Source organism: Pieris napi, chromosome 16 (assembly GCF_905475465.1).
Source record: "Pieris napi chromosome 16, ilPieNapi1.2, whole genome shotgun sequence".
In the NCBI taxonomy this organism is placed as follows: domain Eukaryota; kingdom Metazoa; phylum Arthropoda; class Insecta; order Lepidoptera; family Pieridae; genus Pieris; species Pieris napi.
Genome location: NC_062249.1, coordinates 8,889,989 through 8,911,881, shown reverse-complemented (window position 1 = coordinate 8,911,881; position 21,893 = coordinate 8,889,989). Strand labels below are relative to the sequence as shown.

The window sequence follows — 21,893 nt, the reverse complement described above, 5'->3', positions numbered from 1 at the left end:
TTAAAAGCACAGTCGGAATCCAAATGAGGTCGCATTCATCTGACACTGTTTTCTAACCGAAATCTACATAAAGTTTACAAAAAGTAAATAATTAAAATATATTAGTAACCTAAAATTTTGATAATACATAAACTCTAGAATTCAAATCATTTGGAAATATCTAAATATACTAACCTGCTGTCTTATAGTAATGACAATTAGTGAAGATCTTTTGTATTGTGAGATACACTTTCCTGACAAAGCTAGGCTGCATCTTATATACTAATTACAGAGTGTAGTATTCATAATTAAAGTTTGTTGTTTGGACACATACAAATGTTTGAATTGTAAAATAAAATCAAGAATGATCAATTTTAAAGAAATCATCATTAACTGCCTATCTCATACCTAATTTGTTTTGCTTGTATTTTTTTTTGCAAAAAATCACTAATACATATTTTTATTTTATTTTTGTTTTTTGTAATATTTATGGTTACCAAAATTGTCGTATATTTTAAAAAAGATAGCTTGTAGCATATACTCTAGAAATAGTATTATGTATAATGTAAACTTCGATAAATAAAAAAGAAATGTCAAACTTTATAGAGTAAACAGTTATTTGAATTCATTAGTTACTTAAATACGTCTTAATGACGATAAATCAACAATTTGCGGTAAATTTATCGTAACAAAATTTTAGTACAATGTCAAAACCAATTAATGGGGTCACCTATTCCTTATAATGTTTCCTTATTTTGTATTTTAGATACATGAGTTGTAAGAATGTAAATTGTACGTACTGTAGACACGAGGAATTACCGTAATATGAAATAAGCTGTTTTTGACACTTTTTATCTTACTTATTAGGAAGGTTTGTATAGGTAATAATTGGCCTATAATTGGCTTTTTTTATAGCACAGGGGTCAAACGGGCAGGAGGCTCACGTGATGTTAAGTGATACCTCTCGGTATCAGAGAGGTCTCGCGAGTGCACTGCCGGCCTTTGCCACAACATTATGTATTTAATCAATTCTAAAACTGGGCGTTGTATAGTTTATTTTATTCCAATAAAGTAGCTAAAAAATACCAGAAAACATTAATCTAATTAGATAACAAATATATTAATGGGACTAGATTCAGCTAAAAAAAATATGTAAAAGGAAGGTGTTATTGAAAGTAATCCGTAATTCCCAGAAGGTAATTACTTCAACTTTCTCCAGTTTAAACTAGATCTTGCGACATAGCAACGAAGCGGTCCTATGACTAATTAAGAAATATTTATTATTTTTTATTTAACTATTCTTTATGGCCTATATTAGTAATTACGAAGTATTTTATTTTTTCTATTTGACTATTCTTTAGGTTCTTTATTGGTAATTACGAAATGTTTTATTCTTTTTTATTTAACTATTATTTACGGCCTATATTAGTAATTAAGAAATATTAATTTATATTTCATTATATTTAATGTTTACCTTTTATTATTTGATTATTTAGGGCCTATAAAAAACACTGTGACTCGTTGATTTTTGGATGTAAGAAGTGCTGGATTTCGTCACGATGTTTTCCATCACAGACATGTGATTGCAGACAAAGAAAACTCTGTCAATACCCAGCCAGAGAACAACTTCTTCCATGACTGATTCATACAAATTCAATTCCCTAAATAATCATACAATTGAATTATCACGTAGTCCGAGGAAAGACCAGTTAGGCGTCACTTCAATGACATAATATGACGTGTTCTAAGTTCGACCTTTGGGAATTACTGTCTGTTTCTGTATAAATATTTATTAATAGGATGACACTGTAGGCGCCCGCACGTACGTCACTGTAGGGTGACCATAGATTTTGGAAAATGTAGTTTAAAATAAAATCTATTATGTGTTATTTGTATAATAAAACAAATGAGTACTGAGGATATTTAAAAATTGAATCACAAACCAGTTGTCTACAACAATACAGTAACTGAAATAAAACTAAACTAAATCTTAAATTAATTTAAATGAATAAATGTGGGCCACGCCGCGCCGTCTTGCGTCTAAGCACCGTCCCTTATTCCCCTTATTCCCTTCATCACGATGGTTTCATCACGACGATAATGGAGGAATGTTAAATTCCCCCTTGGAACGATTGCTCGGAATAAGGTAATTATTACATTATTATAATTTTGAAAGCGGTATAACTTTGTTCATTTTATCGACATTTCGATACTACACAATTTTACTGTTATTGTAATTGCACTACCAAATTTTATTCTCCACGATATACACAACAAAAGTAGTCAGTAGACATTAATAGCTAGAAATGTCCTCAATATTTCAGCAAACATATCCACCCTGCAAAGTTCAACTATGACTTGTTTCTCTTGATATATCCGACGCTTTTCGGCTCTTCGAGTCAGTTGCGCGCGCGCATCGAATTCAGTGCCATCGATTTAATTAAGACATTACGTGTTAGCGATACGTGAGTTGTGAATAAGTGATACATAATTTTAAAAGTAAGTATATAGTTACAAAAATTTACGGTTTGCAAAAATATTTCAAAATGCTATCAATAAATTATTAATTGGTCTAATTTATAAATATCCGGGGTCATTGTACTCTATATTTTTGTGAGAAATAGATTTAGTATATCAGATAACCTTCACGGGTTAAAATCTTCATTTAATCGGTTATCTTATGTTATTTTTGATAATTTACTATTGAACAAGTCAAATTTAATTCTTTATATATTATATAATATAAGTAAATGCTAGATTTTTAATCTTATTAGTGTTACGACAAATTCTTACCGTAAATAAGACAAGGCAAACAAATTTCTGTATACATGCAACGAATTGTTAATAAATAAAATCCTTAAGCAAAAGTATAGAAAAAATCATTTAAAAAGAATTTTGATATATAATTTATAAATTATTATTATATTTTTGTGTGTGTATAAACTAAAGTATGTTATACATTCACTATATTCATACAGCTAAAAATATCACACCATGACATGGTTTGGAAAAGCATATTTTCTTAAATCTAAATCTAATATTAAGATTAATGTTATTCTATAAAGGATTTGTACTATTTTCTCGTATTCATTTTTGCAATAAAAAATTGAGAATATAAACGGCTCAAATGTAAAAGGTTTTCCACAGATTTTGTTCCCTTTTGAGTAGAAACTGTTGGGCCATGTGGTTCAAGTGCACAGGCGCTATTTAAAGATTTAATATAATATAATAAAACAATTAAGTAGTAACACCTGGTAGATAGTACCGGTGATCCCAAAGCTGCCTTGCGATTCTGTAACTCACTTTTTGAACTCACACATCGGTTTTCACAGCGGCGGTCTCGCTCAAATCAGTCGTGAAGCAGTCATTTTATGATTTGGCATTCTGATAAGAAGGAAGCTTGTAGTTTATTGTTGAATCGCAAGGCTGGTGCTTTCTTCGCTCAACGAATAAGAATCACAATACAGCGAGGAATTGCTCCCAACATTAAACTGCCACAGGGACCAAACTTTTTAAATTTATTTAAATTTTATATTTATCAATATTAAATTACTGTTACTATGTAAGAATATTGTAAATACTGTATATCCGAATAATAATAACATATATTTAAATAATTAAAGCGATAACCTAAACCCACTTTGATTCATCTATTGTTACTTACATGTTGCAAAAACTGTAAAAACAATTATTTATTACAAAATATATTACAAAGAATATACAAATCATTGTTATAGTTCTTCGAATCAATTCATAGAATACATTTATGGTTATTTCAATCATTGTAATTGATTCATTCAAATGCAACGTAATATGACGTATTGTGTTATTAATAGTGCATACTAGATGAAAATACTCGTAGACTTATGTTAATATATTTTGTTCCGCAATATTGTTTGTTTGTACAATTTTGTCGCACTAACTACTTTTGAGCAATCCTGTTATATCACCTAGAGGTTTATAATCAAATATATATGTAAACTGTATGCAAAACTTGTATCTAGAATATAGCTTTCACGGCTATTAAATTTTCCAGTTCGAATTCCAAAATTTTGCAATAAATTATATATTAATACAGTACGTATCTCTCGCTTTTAATATGACATATTTATAGTTTGTAAGAATTCTGTTACTTAGCAATAGTAATTAAGTATAAAGCATGTTGTATTTGCCGATCAAAGGGTGTATAATCAGTATTTAGATTTTAGTGTTATTTTTGTGTTAAAAAAACTATTTGATAGATTTTTTTCATTTCTAAGGAATGGCAAATTTTTATGTTATCGCAGATAAAATAAAAAAAATGGAGCCCCTTCAAGTCGATGTCGTCCATTTTTATCCAAGGGAGAATGCACAACCACATAATACTGTCAAGTAAGTATTACATTAAAATCTTAAAGTTATTCACAAAGGTATTTAATTTTTTTTTTAAAGACAATTCACACCAATTGACCTAGTCCCATGCTAAGCTGGTGAAGCTTGTGTTATGGGTACTAGGCAACGGATATACATACATATTATAGATAGATATAAATACATATTTAAACACCCAAGACCTAAGAACAACACCAAATGCTCATCACATCGATGTTCGCCTCAGCCGGGGATCGAACCCGGGACCCATGGAATCGCAGTCAGGGGTACTAACCACTAGACCAATGAGTCGTCATATATGTACCTATTATTGTTTTCTTTTGCCATGTTATATTCCTACCTAATTGGCGGACCCATGAGACTTTCCATACAAAAGTCCCCTCGGGAGTTTTGAATATAATAAAATAGTTATTAAATTTATTTATAGAATAGTAGGAAATAAGAGTTTCAGATCTTTCGTAAAACAATATTATTTATTACAACGAATAATATTCTGAATTTCTTTCCTAGGTTTGAGGCAGTAAACGATGAAAACCCCACGAGCACAATTGTGCGGAGAGGTCAACCATTTAATGGAGTCATCAGATTCACGAGACCCTATGACGAAAACGACGATCTTATTCAATTCGTTTTTACTCTTGGTAAGTAAACTGAAGTATTTAGTATTAAAATTAATTTTATAGGCAAGTAGAACATGTCGTAGAATATTGGCGCTGTTTTCCTTCACTGTAGAAGCAAATTTAAGTGCGCACATTTCAATTCGAACCTCAGTATTGAAAGTCGTACGGTAAGCCTACCTACCTGGGGGTAGATAACGTTTTGGCGATTCAAAAAAAATATATTTTATGTTTAGTAAAAGTCTCTTGTCTAGTCTAGACTTTCGACAAATTTAAAAATTCAATAAACTTTCCCACTCTTTTTGTTGCCAAGACTCCATTGAGGTTTTTTGATAATCGTATCTGGAGATGCACTATCGAATGTAATCTGATATGAAATGATTTTAATGGCGCTTGAATAGTTTTTTTAATCAAAGATCTTACTTAAATTTCATGTTTTGCTTATCTTTTTCTAAAGTTCAACCTAACGTGATAACTATGGTCATTTTAGTGCGAAATTAAGAAAAAACATGCCTGACTCATTGTCATTATAAAGATCTTATGAATATAAACTTAAGTTGATTTTTATAACTAAACGATTCGTTGCGTGGTTTTCACAAATTGTAGTCAATTGTTTATTACTCGCAGACTCATCGCCAAAGAATTTATTAATATAGTAATAAATTTGTAATAATATGTAATAAATTTCACCTTAGACCGCTTTAATAAATACAGCATAGTTTAGATCTTTTGGTTTAAAAGTTTGCAAGGACAACGCGCTTTAAATGATCCTGACTCTTATTACTCAACAACGAATAGAAAAGCGTCGTTTTTTATTTTTTTTTATGACTGACTGACTGACTATGTAGTCGTCGGAGGTATTAAATAGCTTACGTCAATGGTATTGGTAACCCGGATGATTAAACACTACTAACTTTTAACAACTTTTTATATGACCTTTACAGCAAATCCCAAAAACATGCCTCTTAACCTAATGTTGAACATTATTTCCTTAAAATTCGTCTCTGTTACTTTTATGCCCATAGCTTTCTCAGTGTTATACCTGTCGTATCCATACATTGGACAGTCGGTCAGAACATGTAACAGCGTCTCTTCAGCTGTATCGCTACAAGGACAGGCAGCACATTGTCTAATCCAGAACCAGTAAAGATACGACAAGAATCTTCGTTGTTATTAAGAGTATTGCTGTTAGAAAATACTTAAGTGTCAATTTAATCTACAATCTTTTATAGACTTTATAAGTAATTCTTTTAGTAATAGTTTCTAAACTTATACCATACTTTACAGGTGACAAGCCTCTACAAGATACGATGGGATCCATGTTCTTGAAACGTGACGCTGTTCCAGACAAACACACATGGACCGCCAAGTTACTGGACGTTCAGGAAAACACTCTATCTTTTGAGGTTAGTCGTAATATTCTGGTCCAACCGAAAACTAAGAAATTAAGCACCCTTATCCCTAAGATAGCAGCCGTGTTGGCCTAGTGGTTTCAATGTGCGACTCTCATCCCTGGGGTCTCAGGTTCTATCCCCGGCTGTACACCTATGTGTTACTGTCTATATGCGCATTTAACACTCGCTCGTATGGTGAAGGAAAATATCGTAAGGAAACGGGCCTTAGACCCAAAAAATGTGTGTGTCGGGCACAGGAGGCTGATCACCTACTTGCTTAAATGATCATGAAACAGATACAGAATTCTGAGATCTACACCTAAAAGGTTTTAGCGCCATTGGTATGTATTTATATGTATCCCTAAGATACGATGTAAGTAATTAGTTTGAAAATGACAGTTGGTATTAAAAATAGATTTAATTGAAGACTTATTAAATAAAAAATATAAGATTCCTCCAATTATAATACTCGCATATATTACATATTAATTTAAAAACAACGTAATGTTTCATAATTGTAGAAATAGAAGGTAAAAGTTGAATTTCGTTTCATTAACTTTAGGTTTATTCGATTGAAAATCCTATGATAATCTTTCTAAATTTATAGATTAAAGTATAGGTCGGCTACTTATTTAAGAATCTTAGTGATGTTTTTGGACTTCGTAATAACTCGTTGTATTTTAATATTATATTAACATATAAATTTCAATCTTAATAAGACATTTATATTCTAATCTACTAGCTTATTTAATTATATTCAAAAATTTTGGCATAACTATTAAGGATTTGGTCTTCATACTTAAGCGCCATGATTGTAATAACAAAGCGTTTTGCATAATTATGGGCTCAAAATAATGTACCTATATCCCTATTCGGATATTATTAGCATAATCAAATGCCTGTCTAAAGCATTTGCATATTGATTATTATATTTTCTTGGGCGACAAATCGTGCGCGACTCCGTAGTGAAATCAACTTCCACGGGACACCTTAATCCAGACTACAATCAAACTAAATCAAATTTCATACGTAATGTCGTTTTGAAAAACAATCAACTGAACACTCAATTTTTTTTATAGAACAGGTGGCAGACGGGCACATGATATTAAGTGATACTGCCCATGGACACTCAATGGAGGGCTCGTGAGGGCGTTACTGGTCTTATCAACAGTTCGATATTTTCTTTATGCACATTTCATGAGACATGTTATTTTGAAAAATTTGTTATCATTCAAATATACATACCGATAAAGCCTACAAAGGACATATATATTAACTAGCCGATCCGGCAAACGTCGTTTTGCCATGTATATCATTTATAATAAAAAAATAGGGGTTGACCGTAGAGGGTTGAAAATTAGGGGTTGTATGTATTTTTTAATTCTGTAACATAAAAAAAATAAAAAATTTTTTTTTATCTATAAATAAAAAAATAAAAATTAGGGGTGGACTATCCTTAACATCTGGCGGGCTTATTTGTGAATCTAAACCATTCCCAGATCCCCTTGAACACACACAAAAAATTTCATCAAAATCGGTCCAGTCGTTTAGGAGGAGTTCAGTCACATACACACGCACACAAGAAATATATATATTAAGATTAGGGTAATTTAGGAACACTTAAAAACGTCAAAAATCAAGGGCATCAAACAACGAGAAGAGACGAGAAACAGGATACTCTTTTTTACGCAAACTATTTCAGTATATACTTGCTTTACAAACAACAATTTGTAGTAAGGGAAATCCATCGCATTCTTTAATATCTATTAACGATTACAATAATAAATATTATGATAATAGACTCCGAAACGTCTGTTATTTGTTACGACGAACCGGTTGGTGTTTGTTAAAATTATTAAATATTGATTCGTTCATTATAGTACTTATGACTATATCAACTTTGTAAGTTGTTATGATGAGTTTTGCTTTGAAAAGTCAACAAGTTTTGTTGGTTTTGTTAGATTTGATTAATCTGACTAAAAAATAAAAATACAATTATATCTAATGCTTTAACAAGGAACACTATAAAAACAGCTATTAATTTTTTTGGATGTATTTTTAGATTTAATTACGATGATTTTTGGTTTTATAATCCTGATTTTTTTATTAGTTTCGTATTATTTTCTATCAAAAGTAACGGAAGTTCCGTGTCATCTTTTAATAAAGTAATGTTTCGTCTCTATATGTGGGATTGAGTGGACGCTGTGATTAGAAGAGATAGTCAATTAGTCCCACGTTGTCAAGCGATTTTTTGGGCTTAATAAATCCACCATAGTTTTAAGTTATAGTTATCTATTGTAGTTTAGTAGTCTCAAATCTGCAAGTATGACAATTTGTTTGCATATATTATATCAATATTTTCAACACAAAAACGTCTCTTTAGATATCAACACCAGTAACATTACCAGTTGGTTCCTGGGCATTACGAGTTGTCACTAGAATGAAGAGCGCACCCGTCCGGGAGGTGTATGACTTTGACCAGGACTTATACATACTTTTCAACCCATGGATACCAGGTAATTAAATAAAAATCGTGAGTACAATTATTATAATCGTCTAGTTAATTTATTTAGCAAAAAACACTGTTAAAATTCACAGGTATTCCAAACAATAACGAAAATACTCATGGCTTTGGCCCGACCAATCTATTTGTGTTAGGTCAAAGTTAACTTTTTTATGTCAAAGTTAGGTCAAAGTTAACTTTTTTATGTCAAAGTTAGGTCAAAGTTAACTTTTTAAGTCAAAGTTAGGTCAAAGTTAACTTTTTTATGTCAACGTTAGGTCAAAGTTAACTTTTTAAGTCAAAGTTAGGTCAAAGTTAACTTTTTATGTCAAAGTTAACTTTTTTATGTCAAAGTTAGGTCAAAGTTAAGTTATTTTTTAGATAACACACAACAATTCATAAGACAATACATTTAGCCAGAAATTCGATCGAAAGTTCAATCTCAGACACACACTTCTGGCATCATGAGCTATAGTTTGGTAATTAATTTCGACTAAGTCCATGGGCCAAAATCCAACTTAGCCATCTGAATCTCATGTATATTGTAATAGATTGATCGTAACCCTAATTACAGATGACCAAACTTTCATGGAAGACACCGCTCTTCTTCAGGAGTACGTCTTAAATGACGTAGGCAAAGTGTGGGTTGGTCCCATTAAGACCACACGTGGTAAGCCGTGGCTATACGGACAATTCGATGCTGTGGTTCTGCCGGCATGTATGTTTATGCTTGACAGAGCCGAAATGCCGTTCCACCAGTGAGTATTTTTATGTTTCGACACGTCTTGAATATCTATTTATTATTTCTTCTTGATTCTTGCTGATGTATTTGCCGAGAACTATAATATCCATAACTAAGTAGGTACAATAGGTGCAACATATGCCTTGTAAATTACGAAAATATATAATGTAAGTTATAATATATACTGTAAAAATTATATCTAATAAATTCTATACATTATACATTGAAAACTAACCTTAACTGTAATATTATATATTTATGAGAACATAACACTGTTTAAAGGTAAATAGCAAGGAACCATCTAATCAAAATTTTTGAAAAAAGCATTGTTTATAGATTCGGAAAAACCAGCCATAGGCTATGGTTCAAGTTCATAAAAACTAAAAAAAGTTTTTAAGACCGAAAAATATTTACAATAAGCAATAAACTGTACAAACATTACCTGTCCACATCGTATCCTTAACTTTCGTACTAATTACTAACTGTCGTGAGACTGATCTAAAATTATCGTGATACATGTGCACTTTTTATTTTTCATGTATCCTTTTTTTAGTTTAATTTTTTGTTCCTGTTTAGTGTTAGTAATTTTTTTCGAAGTGGTTGCCTGGAAGAGATCGCTCGAAAGCGATAAGGCCGTCAGTTGCCCACCTTTTCATTTAATTATGTTCAATTTTTATTATGTTAATGCAACAAAGCGTTAATAAATAAATGAATAAAATAGAAAAAAAATCCTTTAAAAAAATAAAACCTACTCTAGTCTACTATCTATACTTAAAATTAATGTTGTTTAATTTTTATATCTATTTATATTTTTTCAAGACGCGGCGATCCAGTTAAAGTAGCTCGAGTTATATCCCGAATTGTTAACTCGAACGATGATGCTGGAGTTCTTGTGGGGCGTTGGGATGGCCAGTATGAAGATGGAACAGCTCCGTCTGAGTGGACTGGCTCTGTTGACATATTGGCGCAGTACTTGGAAACTCAGCAGGAAGTGCCGTATGGACAGTGCTGGGTGTTCGCTGGCGTTGTTACCACAGGTATACAATATACATAATTCAATGATATACAGACTATATGTTAGGTAAATTTCCATACATCTCGTATGTCTAGTATTATATCATTCAGCTGTTCTTCAACCCGCAAAGAAGTGACTATATAGTATAATATGTAAGGATTTAAAAATAAATTGAAGTACCTAACAACCGTAAATAACAATATATTATTTACACGCCGCATGTTATGAATCAAAATAAATATACTTTAAAAACGACTTAACCGACTCTGATGAAACTTGAACTATTCCCGAAGTTAAAATACTAGAACTTATTTATACGAAACGTTTAGTTAAGAAATTTGAGGACAAACTTTTAAATTCTTATTATTATAATTAAGGTTTTTTTTTCAAATCGTTATAATTTATTAACAATGATACAAATTCTGAAGTCTAGTTTTAAGTATTGCAATAGGATATAGGCCTCCTCCAACGCTTTCCAAACTTCCCTTGCTTGGGCTTGCCGTGTGCCATGTACACTTACATATTATACGAACTTTAGTACGCGTACAGATACCGGCAAACATCTTAAACAAATGTCCTTGCCTGCGCAGAAGTGAGTTTTAGGTATTACTGGGAGGGGGGCGGCGGGTAGTGGTGCGCGGCGGCTCGAGAGTGACGTGTCGATCGCGTGATTGGTAAATCAGTTGACGTTTGTGTCCCGCGATGCGCAAACTTTCCCCCACTTCCTTGTTTAATGCTCAAGAAGTTTGCCAATATCTGTACGGAAGCCTCAATTATGAACAAATTCTAGCAATATCCAATACAAGTCGAAGTTTTTCCCGATGTCCTTACCGAAAATGTGTCCAATTTAAAAAATGTCAAATCCTCAAATGGAACATCTCTTTTTCCACATCCCTCAATATAAATGACAGCAAGAAACGAGTAAAAAAGCTTTAGTCTAGACGTTTTAAATCAAAGTCTAGATATTTCAAGCAAGTCACGTAATTGATATTATCCTAAACCGCACGTAGTCTTTATAAATATTAATAAAGGATGTTTTGCGGAATTTAAGTGATAATAACCATACACAAACATTCACAGGCGACATATATGTAGATTATATGTTACTTAATGGCCTATTCGTTTTTATTGAATTCTTATGATAATATTTACCAAGAAATCTGTTTGTTTTTTTGACATTAAATTAAGTTGTTTAACAGTTTTCTTATACGAATACCGAAATCTGAGGCCCTTTAAATTTTTTAGCGCCTCTACTTTTTTTATCAAATAAATATAATTAATAACTAGTTTGAATATCGCGTATTTTTCATACAGATAGATGGACACAGCCAGGCGATTTCATCCCCACATTATTATTTTTTTTTTTTACTTAAATACATACAGTACTAATCCAATACGATAATATCGAGGAAAAATATATCCAATTATAATCAATATATCCTTCCATAGTATATGAAGTTTTATTACTCTAATAATTTGACAGTCTGCCGTGCCCTTGGAATCCCGTCCCGTGTGGTCTCCAACTTGGTGTCAGCTCACGACGCGAACAGCTCCCTTACTGTAGACAAATACTACACGGAGACCATGGAAGAGTTGGACTATGACCCCAATAACCCACAAGGAGCTGATTCAATCTGGAACTACCATGTATGGAACGACGTATGGATGGCGAGACCTGATCTTCCTCCAGGTACATGAATATTGCAGTTATAACATACTCTTATCCTTATAACATACAAAATGTTTGATAACCATTATAAATAAATAACTTATTATATGACATTATGATACTAATTCGTAATATCAGCGTATTTAATCAATTCAAAAGGGCATTTAATATACATATTAGAATGAGCCTAATTAACTAAAATTGGGATAGCTGTTGGCGACGCGTATCTCCTATATTTATATTATATTAAGTTTCTTATGTAAATAAAAATACATTTTTTGTAAAGATAAATAAAGTTCTTTAAACATATATTTGCATGCCTTTTTCTACATGGCTGATTGTGCGGTAAACGATTTATTTATTTTATTTAAAAACAAATACAGTGTTTTTTTAATAATATATCCACTTGAAAGATTGGGTATTAGGACCGATTTATTAGTTTTTCATAAGAGAGTTACTGTTGACACGAGGAGAGAAGTAAGAAAAGCTTATTACATACTTATAATAAGTGTTTTTTTTTAACAGTGCAGAAAAGATGATTTATATTTTTCTTAATTTAACATCGTAGGTTACGGCGGCTGGCAAGCCGTTGATGCAACTCCACAAGAGACTTCTTCTGGCATGTACCAGTGCGGTCCAGCACCGTTGGAAGCTATCAAGCAAGGAGTCATCGGTGTGGCCCATGATGTCGAGTTTATGCTTGCTTCAGTCAATGCTGACCTCATGCGGTGGAGACGAGACCCAGAGGCGGAAAGCGGCTTCTCAATGGTCGACACAAATAACTATCAGTAAGTAAACGTTAAATATTCATGTAGGTAACTAAAAGTATTTCATTCTTATAACCCTCAAAAATAGTAATTAATTAAATACTAGAGACTCTTGGGCCGTGAGGTTCAAGTGCACAGGCGCTAATTAAAGATATAAATTGGCGCCTGGTCTGTTACCGGTGACCCCAGAGCTGGTGCTTTCCTCGCTCAACGTATAAGTATAGCAAAACAGCGAAGAAATACTACCAGCGTTAAAGGTACACTGCCACAGGGACCAAACATTTTTAATTTGTTTTAATTTTTTATTTATTTATATTGTATTGAGTTTTATAACATGGGTTGAATATAAAGAATATACAGGTCCGGTATTATTTATTTCATAATCCTACAGCTAACAAACAATTACGTACACTAAAAATATAGCCAGAAATGGAATGCATAATATTTACCTATAAAAAGGTTTAAAAATTTACAAAAAAAATTAAATACATTTAACTAAGAGATACCTAATTTGGCTGTATTGTGTGATGGGGTAAAAGTGAGGGTAAGTACGTGAAGGTGGGTACGTGGGGTATGCTCATGATGCAGGTGATTTTGCGCTATGGATATTCTTAATATTCCATTTAACCGCGATAACTTAAACAAGTCAAGGCTTATTGGTCGTTGGATGTCCGGGCTGCAAGATACAAAACTGAAGATTTTAATAATAAAGACTTATACACACTTATATATTTTTTACTTATAGTATTGGTCGAATGGTTTTGACAAAGAAGCCATACGTGTTCGACCCTCTTGGTGATGCTGATAGACAAGACATCACAGGGGAATACAAACATAGAGAGGGTACGGCCAGCGAGCGATTGGCGCTCATGAATGGAGTCAGATACTCTGAGAGGGCTAAGAGGTGAGTTAATGTGAAAAATACGCAAAGTTTTTTCCATTAAACATTCTCATATTATACCTAAATTTGGAAGTTAACACCTCGATGAACATATGTGTCGAAAACCTGCTCTATGGTACTAATGTCGTATCGGACTCACAGTGGTATGAGAGTCATGAAATAGTGCTTACTTCGCAAGTCTCTTCCTCATTCCGTTTGGAGAACATTCTGTGAGAGAGTCAATATAAATTTCTATATAATAAAAAGGATTAATTTTCACAATATTCAATTGTTTATTTGGACTTCTTTACTTCAGAAACTCTATTTTTCGCGTGCTTTGGTCATGGGATCGGCACTGAGTTGTAGTTTATAATAAAGCATAACAATTAAATGCGTTATTATAGTCTTTTAAATAGCTTAATGACTTTTCAGACACTGGATTTATTATTTAAATTTTCATGTAAAAGATAGGCTTTCCTTCCATGCAGCAATCAAATCTTTAACCTCTAATCTCTATGTATACTTAAATGGTTATCTTTAATCAGGTACTATGCTGTGGCAGCAAGTCTTTCAAATGACATCAGCTTTAAACTAAGAGACATAGACACAGTGCCCATCGGAAAAGCTTTCAGAGTTACAATTGATATTGAAAATACTTCTGAAACTGAGGTAAGCTACATACACTTAATTATAAGCATATTATAAATTTATTCGAACAAAGTCGAACTAGTAGATAAATTTACAATTATAATTAATTAATAAGTTGTGCCTCGTAGGAACACGAATTACTTGCATAATTCGCTAATGTTTCAGGTTTTATCTATTACACAAATTATGAGGATTTTGATATTGTCGACCTCACCAAATAGGATTTGACGAAATATTTGAAGAGGCGGGAGGGCTTTGACTTTGTTTAGAAGTAACAATTTAGTTTTTTCTTTGAAATATTAGGTTGTTGTTGTATGTTAAATTTCAGTTTTCTTTTTTTCTTTTTGTATATTAATGTACTTGCTTATGTTTTCTGTTATATATATATTGTTTTAGCTGTAAGATTACAAATAAATTATTAAAGATAACGGACTGCTGTGTCCGGACGTGACACAGCAGGACTTAACAACCAACAGCGTAATAATTTTATCAAATAGATATTAGCAATAATCGTAGGCAATTTCATGGTCTATTATATTTAATTTGTTACGATTTGATGTTAACGATCATCGACGAAAATGCCTTACTTATTATGTTTTCGAAAAATACTACGAGGTATGATTATTATGTTACAGGGTCGTAATATAAAAGCTGCGCTAACAGCTAGCAGTGTGTACTACAATGGTGTCAAGTCTGATGTAGTCAAGAAAGTCGAAGGAAAGCTTTTCGTTGGACCTGGCAAAAGTAAGTTCTATTTGGTTTATACTGTCTATGCTTGTGGCGGCGTTCATGCGCCGGGTTGTCACTCTCCATAAAATATGGCGAGGGGCCAATGGCTGGCTAGCGTCATAATCGTGAACGGGTGCTACTTGTGGTGACTGGTCGGACTTGAATTCGTGTATGCGGGGATGTTACTTATTTCAACTATGTATTTGCGTGTTGTTCCCATGAGAATGTAAGTGGGTGCTCCTATTTCACCATGCCTACTGCTGATAGAGGACAAATCTTTGTTTTTTTTTTAATTATTAATTAACTATTAATTACTTAAATATGTCATGTGGAACATGCTTTAATGGTTACAGCTCCTTACTTTAATCGCTAACATTTTGTAAAACAAAAACTTGGCCATTAAAAAGAGCGAGTTAATCGCCAGTTCTTCTCGTCTGTTCGCCCTTGATTTTAAAACTGGGAGTAAATGTAAAATTAGAAGCATTTAATATGTATTTCTTTAAAGACGTTCATCAATGTACATTGTGTTACCTAAATTAATAAATTATTTTTAATTTATTCTTGATAGCATGCGATTAATTTATTATTAATAAATAAACAGATAGTTAAACACAAATTGGAAAATAACGTTTTTATTGATATTTCACCTTCTCATTTTAGTTAAACATAGAGGAAAGTGACCAAATATGGGATAGTATCCCTAATATGGAATACCCCTATTTCTCCCAAATGCAAACTCACATACTCATTAAACAATGATTTTCTGTCTCCTCTTACTTCCGTTTACGCGTACAAGTTGTCGCATGTCAGTTGAGCAAGAGCTTTCGTCATTATGACAGTTTTTTGTTTTGTCGCTACCGCATAACTTTCTAAGGTATGTTAAAAATACGTATTTTTCGTAAAGAAAGTGCACACAGTACTGATTTTATAGCTTTTAGAGACCGTTTAGACGTTCTTTTGTATGTTTTAGCGGTATTAGATGATATTACTTTCTTAAATATAAAAATCTGAATGTCATTTTGAAATCGTTGGAAAATCCAAATATGGACAGATCACAGTATCCAATTATGGACTATTCCATAATTGGTTCTCTGAAGTATCAGCTGACATGATGATTTTGTTAATTATATTTTTTTTAAATGTTTTACCAAAATGGCGGGCGTCAACTCAAAAACAAAGCGAAAAGAATGGATTCAGAGCATATGGCGGAAGTAATAAAATTAGTAAGAGAGAAACAAATGGGTTATTTAAAAGCTGGAAAATACTTTGATGTGTCAAGATCTACTTTGTTTTGATTATGTCAGAAAAACGAATTTTCTCCAGAACAAGCCGCAGCTACTACACTGGGAAAGAAAACTGTCGTGTTGGCAAAAAAAAAAGAAGTAAGAATGAGAAAATATCAAAAGGAAAAAACCAAAAGAGAAGACTAAGCCTAATTCAGATAATGAGGAGGTGATGCTATTTGATACTGACAGTGAACCCGATGCCTTGATAGGATATACAGCTCCAGAATCTGAAGATTCGGAGTGTATTTTCTGTGGTGTGCTGTTTTCGAATGATACTCATGGGGAAACCTGGATCAAGTATCTTCTGTGTGGACTCTGGGCATGTAATGATTGCGCTGTGCCAGAGTTTGATACCTGGATTTGTGACTTTTGTAAAAAAATTGTGTACCTTTCTATATTTTTACCAAGTTTCCAAAGAGTCTCGTGTATTTTAAGGTTAATTTTTGATAGTGTTTATAGTATTCCATATTTGGGGTACCTATTCCATATTTAGATACCTAAATCTTTATTTAGTTTCTTAAATTTTTTCTTACCTTAAACTAATCAATAAAACCTAAACTTATTACAAACTAAAGTGCAAATATATGATTGTTAATAATTACCACAAAAAGTTTTTTATTTATAACACTTGTGGAAATTATGCCTAAAAATCAAAATGGTATTCCATATTTGGTCACTCTCCTCTAATCACTGGGGCTTTCGACTTGGCGAGTCAGTGGTTAAATCGAGAATCCTCCCTTTAGGTTGTAATGTTCACCATCCTTCTCTACAAAACTCAAAGTACAATTTATAGTATACTGTATATATAGTTTATAGTTTCAATACTATAACTAGCTAAACATTTTTCAGATGAGCAAGTAAGCATATTGGTCCAGGCTGAGGACTATTTGCCGAAATTGGTTGAATACTGTAACATGAAGATATCAGCAATGGCCATCGTAGACGAGACCAAACAGTCCTGGGCTGATGATGACGACTTCCAAATCCTCAAACCCAATATCAACATAAAAGTACGTATTATTTGGAAACCAAAAGCAGTGTTGGCCTAGTGGCTTCAGCGTGAGAATCTCATACCTGAGGTCGTAGGTTCGATCCCCGGCTGTGCACCAATGGACTTTCTTTCAATGTGCGCATTTGACATTCCCTCGAACGGTGAAGGAAAGCATCGTGAGGAAACCGACATGTCTTAGACCCAAAAAGTCGACGACGTGTGTCAGGCAGTGGAGGCTGATCATCTACTTGCCTATTAGATTTAAAAATGATCATGAAACAGATTCAGAAATCTGAGGCCAAGACCTAAAGAGGTTGTAGCGCCACTGATTTATTTATTATTATTATTTGGAAACCAACGTAATAAAATCAGAATAAATCGGATTAGTGGTAAGGGATATGAGATTTAAAATAATCTAACGGTACAAATGAAATAAATCCTTCTTTGTAAAGTTAGGTAATATTTATTTATGACGAGTACAAATAAGGCTTAGAGTCGCTTACACATTTACTGAGTAACATTCAGAGTCGAGTCTCAGTGCTAAGTATAACTCCCGTATGACAATATCGTATTGGATTACAAACCCTTAATAAATCTACTAAGATTCAGGAAGTATGCGGAATTATTCCGCAATCTAGAACAATCTTTGTATCGATGCCATAATAACAGAATGCTAGTGATGTTTACAGCTTACGGTTAAAGGACTGGCTTCTGAACACATCTTACGCAGAGTTGGAGATGATACTGAGACCTAACACATTATACCTACACTCATTCACTCACATGCACTCACTGAAGCGTGTTACGCGTCGCGTGTGTAAATTTTTTTTTAAAACAATTTCAAAATTGTTATTGAAAAAGAAAACAATATTTTGTTACGGAATTAACTACCTATTAAGTTTCTTATTGGAGAGTTGGGAATTCAGACAGAGGAATTTTTTACTTAAATGGTTTCTGAAATAATCCATTTTTATAATGAATAAACACATTTTTATTTTATTTATATTATATACATTATTTCGCAATTAAAACGATACCGATTTTATATAAGTGCTTATTAATTAAAATATTACAGTTCAACGAAGACCTTATTATCAACCAGCCGACAACGATAGTGCTGTCGTTTGTCAATCCCCTGGACCGACCTTTAACGGGTGGTGAGTTCCGTTTGACGTCATCAGGCATCGCTGGACGGACCTTCAGAGTCAACGCAGCTGACGTACAACCTAAAGAAACACTGACAACCGAATTGCCTGTACAACCTAATGTGAGTATTGATATACTATATTATTCTGGTCGAGGTTTTGTATTAAAATTTTATATTTAATTCGAAATCGATAGTATTTTAATGAAAGTAAAAATATTTATTCATTCTGGTAACTTTGGTCACTAATAAAACATGAGAAAAAAAGAAATGAGAAAGGTTGAAATTAATAAAATAAAGTTTACTTTAGTAGAGCTAGGCTAGAGAGAAAATACGGCCGATATTGAGAAGCTTACTTGTTCACTCCGTGTCAATTATTGGTATCTCTCTTTAAGTAACAAAAATATATATCACTTACGTAGAAAAAAAAGTTGTACTGCTACGTAATAAAATGCTATGCTAAAGAGTGTTGGTGACTGACTAAAACTTGGGTTTACCGCTGACCATTTGTACATATAGTCTTATACTTATGAAAACTTAAGCGAGCAGAAGTGAGTTGGCTCGTCTTCTAATAATACAAAGGAACAGTTTAACGCCTCTCACTATCAATATCATTGTAAATAAATATCACTGAAAATGAATTAATTCTATGTGAATTTAATTTTGAAATAAATAAGACCAGCTAAGGTCGATTTTGGACTTCATGTTTCAAAAGTGCAGTGTATCAACAACTTTATATTTCTGTGTGTGATATGAAAATAAATGCACTTTTGTATTAATCATAATAAAAACTTTGGTTATAGAAACTTGGAAAGATAAACTTCGTCGCTACATTCAAATCTACAGAGCTTAAGGACATCAATGGAGCAGCAACAGCAGAGGTGTATGAAGGATGAATTATTACATGAAGAATCTTGAAACCATAAATATATAAGAAAGGATTATTATTTTTACGCTATAAGTATTTACGTAATGTAGATTATCGTTTATATCTGTCACAAATTGTTTTCGATTATTTTTAACTAATTGGCGGTTAACTATCTACACTAATGACATGTTTTACACCTAAAACAATGTGAATTGTCAATTTGACATTTGCCCTACCTTTTGGTTGTATATCACGTGGCGCGTAAATTCCAAACATGAATTATTCAGGATTTCTTTGACCATTTTGAATCGACAGCTTAAGTAAAAAAAACATTTTAAGTGCATACTTTAAACTTTAGATAGGCAATGAATGTCTCCTAATTATTTTTAAATATTGGACCATATGTCCCTCTATAAAGTTTAATAAGACCGCAAAAATCTGTACTCTTGCAAGTCCTGCCTTGCGATTCTGTAACTCACTTTTCGAACTCGCACAGCGGTTTTCGCAGCGGCGGTCGCGCTCAAATCAGTCGTGAAGCAGTCATTTTACGATTTGGCATTCTGATAACCAATAAACTACAAGCTCCCTCCTTATCCGCTGCGAAAACCGCTGTGCGAGTTCGAAAAGTGAGTTACAGAATCGCAGGGTTGGATTTTTATACAAATGAAAGATATTAAAAATATACTCATAGAATAAGTATAATTGAATGGCGATATGGTAGCTTTATTTTTCTACTCGTTTATAAATAAAACAATATTTATTAAAAACAGTGTTTATTAATTCCTAATCACTACACCGTTTACACATGACATTTTGTTCAATTCACATCATCCGAAACCAATAACACAAAATTTTATTGAAATTTTACAATATACCAACTTAGCTTAATACAATTAACGGACTTAATGTTACAATAATGTATTCAAGTATTATAAAACTGAGCAATAACTTACATAACGGTAAATAATGTACTTTATAAGCATACAGCTGGTAAGTGGCGACTAGCCTTGACTTGGTACGAATATGTTAACTTATTCTAAAAATATTAACTCCATTACCAATTTAATAAATATAAAATAATTTTACAAATTTGTTATACGTCCGCTTTTTTATATACATTTCGTTATTGCTATAAGTTTTCTATACAAAAGCGCATATGATTGTTCTTTTCCATAGCTTCTATGACTGTAAGTTACGGTTTGATATAGAACCCGGACGTAAAATTGTTCTTCTTTTTTAATTAAAAAAAAATGTAAATTTTTCACCAATAGATTTTTAAATATATAGAACGAATTATTTCGTTCGTACATAAACTATAGACCTCAAATAGTTATGTCTCGAGGACAAATATCTGCATAGATACAACAGGCAACATAGCAAGAGTCACAAATAAAAAAAAGTAAATCGATAGTTCTAGAACAAAACATTAAAAAAAATAGATTTCCTAGAAGGTGCATATATAAATCTAGTATGAACTGCGTTAGGGTGATATATCTTTATAGAATTTAAGCTCTTTGAGGTTTATAACTAAAATATGAACAATTTTATTCATAATTTATATACGCAAAAAAATCATTTAAATTTTAAAACGGCCCAGATATTTTTATAAATAGGTAATAATATTTATTATAATCCATTCTCACTGATATCAAAGGAACATTAGGACGGCAAATAAAACACATTGCGACCAAATTAGTTTTACTTAAAAACTAATAAAATATACAATTCATCGGATTGCAGCGCGGTTATTATGACAATTTCGTAATTATTGAAATTGAATCAATTTAATGTAGATAACTGCAAATTTTATAATAATATCTGTAATTTATTTTAACGTTATCTCCTGCCAAAAAAAAACATTATTTATTTCATATCGTCAGAAAGATTTCTTATAGAAACTATTTTGATAGAATACGTATACTGAAAAAAATTGTGTTGAGAAATTTTGAAGAGTTTTAAGACACTAACAAATAAAATAAAAAGTATGATAATACTTATTCATAATAATATTTATTATGTTTAAGCGACTGTAACACTTTGTAGGTTATGGAATAAATTTTTTTGCTCTTTATAAAATAGGCTTTCAAGTCAATGTCTTTTAAATGCTTAATTCATGTTTCCCGCCTTAATATCGAACTCGTTTGAAAAAAGTTTTTGGTTGAATCACAAATCTTTGTTGATAGCATTGACAGTAGACCAAAGACGAACAATAGAGAATCATAGAAATTTTAAAAATGAGACATTGCATGTAATATTCATTTGTATGAGCAGGACAAAGCTTGTTTATTTA

At 32.2% G+C, this 21,893-nt stretch overlaps 1 protein-coding gene across 1 annotated transcript; it reads left to right on the top strand.

Annotated features, from left to right (window-relative positions):
* The first annotated feature begins 2,357 nt into the window (after positions 1-2,357).
* Positions 2,358-20,278, top strand: LOC125057153 (hemocyte protein-glutamine gamma-glutamyltransferase-like). The gene is made up of 15 exons (XM_047660644.1): positions 2,358-2,478; positions 4,266-4,350; positions 4,861-4,991; positions 6,255-6,373; positions 8,745-8,877; positions 9,439-9,622; positions 10,426-10,643; positions 12,105-12,311; positions 12,859-13,078; positions 13,803-13,961; positions 14,483-14,606; positions 15,221-15,329; positions 17,450-17,610; positions 18,667-18,858; positions 19,539-20,278. The coding sequence occupies exons 2-15, from the start codon at positions 4,280-4,282 to the stop codon at positions 19,629-19,631; spliced, it is 2,121 nt and encodes a 706-aa protein (XP_047516600.1). The 5' UTR covers positions 2,358-2,478; positions 4,266-4,279; the 3' UTR covers positions 19,632-20,278.
* Positions 20,279-21,893: the final 1,615 nt, after the last annotated feature.